The sequence below is a fragment of the Rhododendron vialii genome, chromosome 11a, assembly GCF_030253575.1.
Source record: "Rhododendron vialii isolate Sample 1 chromosome 11a, ASM3025357v1".
NCBI classification, from domain to species: Eukaryota; Viridiplantae; Streptophyta; class Magnoliopsida; order Ericales; family Ericaceae; genus Rhododendron; species Rhododendron vialii.
The window spans coordinates 31,563,719-31,569,718 of record NC_080567.1 but is presented as its reverse complement, the minus strand read 5'-3'; the positions used below and the strand labels follow the sequence as shown (position 1 = coordinate 31,569,718).

At 38.2% G+C, this 6,000-nt stretch overlaps 1 protein-coding gene across 1 annotated transcript; it reads left to right on the top strand.

Moving 5' to 3' along the window:
• Window positions 1-1,295: 1,295 nt before the first annotated feature.
• On the top strand, window positions 1,296-5,946 carry LOC131308905 (7-deoxyloganetin glucosyltransferase-like). The gene is made up of 2 exons (XM_058335950.1): window positions 1,296-1,890; window positions 4,638-5,946. Exons 1-2 carry the CDS (start codon window positions 1,371-1,373, stop codon window positions 5,564-5,566), a joined length of 1,449 nt encoding a protein of 482 aa, XP_058191933.1. The 5' UTR covers window positions 1,296-1,370; the 3' UTR covers window positions 5,567-5,946.
• The last annotated feature ends 54 nt before the right edge of the window (window positions 5,947-6,000 follow it).

Below are 6,000 nucleotides of genomic sequence, written 5' to 3'. Positions count from 1 at the left end.
CAAATAGACAAAAGTATAAGAAAATTTGAGAAGGGGTAAAAAAGTAAAAGCCCAACTTCTGTTAGGAAAAGTTACCCGACAACTCTGACAGGGGAGGTAAGTGCAATTTCAGAAACGTGAGGGGAGGTGTCTGTCATTATCAGAAACCTCAGGGGAGGTAAGTGAAATTTACCCTAATAACTAACAAACAACTTTAATTAAAAACATAAATTAAAACTAATTACTGAAGTGCGAGTAATTGAACAAAATATAAAATAACATGAAGGAAAGAAAAAACGCAGAAGAAAACTTAACAATTTTCGGAACAAAAAGAATCGGCAGCCTGTTTTTCGTTCAAGGGAACCTGCCTCTGTTTTGCCTGATGTCCATGCATGGTCTACGAAGAGATCTATGCACTTTGTTCTCTGTTTCGTTCGTCCATCGAAAAAAATCCCACAACACAGCTTTTTCTTTTTGTCCCTTTTCTCTGACAGCGTGATCTCCTTTTATTCTACAGTAGCCGACCTTTTTTTAATAGCTCTATTTTTTTCCTTCCTGTTAATCTCCACCGAGATTTGCCTTTGGAAGGCCCACCATTTAATCAAAAAAATTGTGAACCAATGGGCCCACGAAGTAAACAAAAGTCCACGTCCTATTCTCTTACTTCCGGTGAACAATAATTTCTAGGCCAATTGAGTTGTAAATCTAAACAAAAGTCCACGTCCTATTCTCTTACTTTCGGTGAACAATAATTCCTAGGCCAATTGAGTTGTAAATCAATACTCCATTTTGTACTTCAGATTAAACTCAACCAGCCCAACTTTGAGCACCATTCAAAATTCTAACTTCGCACTTTTTGTATCAAACTCTCTAAATACTTACAATACAAAAAATAAAGCAAAAAAATTCAAATAATAATATAAATAGACTTAATAAAGATAAATTAGAGGGCGTGCCTATCAGCCATGATTCTCAAATAATTTTTTCATATGTATGTATCGCACTTTGTGGAAATTATGGATAGTGAGGGAAAATTTATTTGGTAGTTTTGGGACAGTACCATTGCATGGTGATCCAACACCTTTTTCTACAATATATTTTTGTGAAGCGCCATACTAAATTAAATGTGGTGGTGCTCCAAGACTACATAGCAATTACTCAGGTTGCCGACCTTGAGGTCCAACTTATTGAGCCACTTTCTCGGAAATGTGGAAATGGTACCTCTTTTCGCTGTAGTTTTTCCGGTTATAAATATTAATAGAATATATCTGTACATATCTACAAAACCAAACGTGCCTAATACTATTCACCACCAAGTTTTCTATAAAAGGAGAGAAGCCGCCTATCTTCCCCTGCATCAGAGAGAGAGAGAGAGAGAGAGAGAGAGAGAGATGGGTTCCATAAGGATATCAGAAAAGCCACACGCCGTGTGCATCCCATACCCAGCACAAGGCCACATTAACCCGATGCTAAATGTGGCAAAACTCCTCCACCACAAAGGCTTCCACATAACCTTTGTAAACACAGAGTACAACCACAGACGTTTGCTCAAGTCCAGAGGCCCCCACTCCCTCGATGGCTTGCCGGACTTCCGCTACGAAACCATCCCAGACGGCCTCACGCCCACTGACACGGACGTCACCCAAGACATCCCTGCTCTCTGCCAATCCACCGCCAAAACCTGCTTACCCCACTTCCGTGACTTGCTCTACAAACTGAACGATCCCGCTTTGTCCAATACCGGCCCGCCGGTGACATGTATCGTTTCGGATGGGTGTATGAGCTTTACTGTGAAAGCTGCAGAGGAATTTGGGGTCCCTGAAGTGCTTTTCTGGACGACCAGTGCTTGTGGATTCTTGGGTTACACAAAGTATAAAGATCTTGTGGAAAAAGGCATTATTCCATTAAAAGGTAATAATCTCGAATATTCTTCTGTTTTAATATTAAAGTTACCAGTTACCAGTTTTGGTGATAGAAAATGATTCTAGGTGTAGTAACCATTTTTAGCTGGAAAATTTGATATATGATTTTTTTCCTTACCAGCCCAAATAATTGCTAAACCGATTCAATCCGGACCAGATTCAGCAATTTTGTTTAATGAAAAAAGACGGCGTTTTATTTGGCCTGATTCTATGGTTATGGTTAGATTCTGAAAAAATAAGGGCCATTTGCTCTCGACTTTAAAACCATGGTTGGACCAAAACCGAACCATGTAGTTTATATCAACATTTACATACTTATATATGTATAATTATGTATTCTCATTTCATAAGTTATTACTCCCTCAGTCCCACTTTAAATGTCTCATACGCAAATTCGTGCATTAAACCAAATTAAAATACTCAATGAATGCTTTAATTTAATTGGTGTAAAAAATTGGAAAAAATAAAATATAGAATAACAATTCTTGAGAGTTTAAAAATGCTTGAATTCTTATAGGAGACATTTAAAGTGGGACAGAGAGAGTATTTGTACCTATCAAGTAGTACCGCCATTAGTTGGCCACTTGGCCTTATAAAACAAAAGACAGGCGGTGGTTCTTCTGACCTGTTGTGAGGAAGGAGTTTTGATGTCCGCCATTAGTTGGCCACTTGGCCTTATAAAACAAAAGACAGGCGGTGGTTCTTCTGACCTGTTGTGAGGAAGGAGTTTTGATGTCTTGATGCAAGAAAATGACCCAAACAGAGAAACAAGACGTTAGGGGTTTACACGGTCTGAATTGGTCCGGTTCTCTAAAAAATCAGTAATCGAATCATTTTTAATAGTTCTAGAAAGTTGCGAACCAAAACCTAACTAATATATGTGTGGAACCTAACCAGAACCAAACCGCAAAAATCGGTCCGGTTTTGGTTCGGCTCCGGTTCTATCCAATTAGCTAATATCCAAACACTTATTCACAAAATATAAACTCATAAATTTAAAAATTTAAAGCATCAAATAACTCATAAAATAATAATAAACATTTTATTAAGAATCAAAACCCAATATGGTTCAAAAATACTTGACACTCGACCGAAAAACATTAACGAAAGCCAACAATAAAGTAGCCAAAACCACTTATGGAATAATTAAATTTAGCGACAAAAGACATTAATGACCCATTATATTTAGGACTAAAATTAAACTTATATCATAAACTATAAAATATAACAGCACATCTTGAAGTAAAGAACAGCAGCTCCAATACCCAAAATATCACTTAAATCAGCAGCACTAACTTCTTCCATGTTCAAAAAGTAGAGCAATCTCTACACATATACTTATTTTTATATAATTATATATATTAGTTCTAAACGGTCCGGTCCGGTTCTAACCACGGTTCTTTAATTGAGAACCAGTAACCAAACCAAAATTAGCGGTTCTTATTTTTTTGGAACCATAACCTGACCACAAAACCGCATAATCGGACCAAATAGGACGGTTCGGTCCGGATCGGGCTGATTTCATGGTTTGCGCGATTTTCTTGAACACCCCTACAAAACGTCTGAGTTTTGGAGTATTATCGTTTATGGAAAGTACTGGAAAAAAAAAAACCATTGAGCTTTTGCCAAAAGTAAATGGGTTGTTGCTAAAAGTAAAAAAAAAAATACTTAAGTCGTTAAGAGTAAAAGGGTGTGTTGATTTATGTCAAAAGTGTATCAAATTAGGTTGAATAATATCAAATTCCTGAATAACATCAAGAAATGTGTTATTTTCTTAATTCTTCTTGCCTTAATTGCAATGGACTATCGACAACATGGCTTCTTTATTTCAGCTTGTTTTCTCAAGATTGGTTTTTTTTTTTTTATAGTCAAAAGTCAGCCTTATTACAATTGCTAGATTAACACGGCAAAGGAAGACTTGAACCCCTGACCTCCTTTGTTCTTAGCACTTAAGTAAACCTCTAATGCAGTTGGCCAAAGACCCCACCTAACAAAAGGAGCTGACATAGAAATTACCGTTAAATATGACAGATTGCTAGCCAATAATGGCACTAATAGATTCAGTTTGGTTTGGGAAATGATATTGGCACTCCAAAAAACAAAGGAAAGTGGCTTTGGAGTTACACTGATTTTGGAGTGCTTGCATCAATTTTTGGAGTATCAATATCATTTCCTTTTGGCTTTCAATGAATGAGACTTGTATTTATAGCACAAGGTCCAATCTATATCAATTATTATGTCCATCGCGATCACGAGCTGATCAATGTACGTGGATCACAAGAAATAATGACAAGTTCATGTGGATCCAATAATTTCGAACACATACGTATACAGACTCTACATGTAAACTCATGTACATAAATTTTCTATAGTACAATCATATTGTATCTTTAGACTTACGTTTCAAGATTTTCACAACATAGTTTGAATGCATTGGAACAGGAGGAAGAAATATATTTTCACTAAAATGATAATCCAGTAGTATCTATTTTTCAAGAAATCATTTAATTATCGGCCTTAAATGATTCCATACCTCATAGACTTTCCAAATTTATTACTAAAGATTTATGATCTCATCCCTTACAGAATGGAATGGATTTCCTTCTGATTAATTGAGGATTCTTGTGGCATATGTGTAGTAATAACGAGTCAAATTTTCCTCTGCTATAGTGCTATTAATTAAAGAGTCCAAAATCCAACAATGTTTTTGAGGCTAACTTTTGTAGTGAAATACAGATGCCAGCTACCTTACAAATGGATTTTTGGAAACAACAATCGATTGGATTCCGGGGATGGAAAACGTACGATTCAAAGATCTCCCAAGTTTCGTCAGAACCACAGATCCAAACGACCAAATGGTAAACTTCGTGATAGCAGAGACTGAGAGAGCGTTCAAAGCCTCTGCTATCATCATCAATACATTCGAGGCTTTCGAAGAACTTGTCCTCAATTCCCTCTCCTCTTTCCTCCCTCCTATCTACACTCTCGGTCCACTTCATCTAATGGTGAACCAAATCTTCGACGAGAGATTGAAATCTATGCACTCAAACTTATGGAAAGAAGAATCCGAATGCATCGATTGGCTCGATTCCAAAAAACCCAATTCAGTTTTGTACGTGAACTTCGGTAGCATTACTGTTATGACGCCCAAACAACTTGAGGAATTTGCTTGGGGATTAGCCAACAGCAGGTATGACTTTCTTTGGATTGTAAGGCCGGATTTGGTCGTTGGAGAGTCGGCCATGCTGCCGCCGGAGTTTGTAACAGAGACAGAAGGAAGGGGGATGCTGGCGAGCTGGTGCTCCCAGGAGCAAATTCTGAAACACGCAGCCATCGCGGGGTTTCTGACTCACAGCGGGTGGAACTCAACGGTGGAGAGCATGTGTGGCGGTGTTCCGATGATTTGTTGGCCGTTTTTCGCCGAGCAACAAACGAATTGTTGGTTTAGTTGTGGTGAGTGGGGGATTGGGATGGAGATCGATAGCGATGTGAGGAGAGAGGAAGTGGAGAGGCAAGTGAGAGAGTTGATGGAAGGAGAGAAGGGGAAGGAGATGAAAAGGAAGGTTGTGGAGTGGAAGGATAAAGCAGAGGAAGCGGCTGGGCCTGGTGGGTCATCGTACGTCAACTTGGACAAGTTGGTCACTGAGGTGCTCCTATCAAAGTAAGTGTGGTGGTTATGAGCTAGGTTGGCTTATTCACGGAGCCATGAGATCTCAGTCGTCTATTTCGACTTTAAACAGCTGTTCACAAAGCTTCTGTTATTTTCTCGGTGGTTACATATTGGTGCATGTAAAAACGAAGACAGGGATTCACAGAGCCACGAGATCTCAGCCGTCTATTTCGACTTTAAATAGCTGTTCACGAAGCCTTTGTTATTTTCTCGGTGGTTACATATTGGTGCATGTAAAAACGAAGATAGTTGCATCACGGACCTTGCACTACTATAGTAATACTAGTGTAATGCTCATGCTTTGCACGTTTCTGCGTGCTCATTAATTTAATTGATAGTGTGGAAGTTAATATACATATGTTATTTTTATTCATACTACTAACTGTATACTTTTCGTGTAAGTTTAACGGTTCAATCTCAACAAACATC

Bases quoted from the DNA above. Each gene is read 5' to 3' on its own strand.
- LOC131308905 (XM_058335950.1), top strand. From the start codon at position 1,371: ATGGGTTCCATAAGGATATCAGAAAAGCCACACGCCGTGTGCATCCCA. The intron at 1,891-4,637 runs GTAATAATCTCG...AGTGAAATACAG, and splicing joins AGGCATTATTCCATTAAAAG to ATGCCAGCTACCTTACAAAT.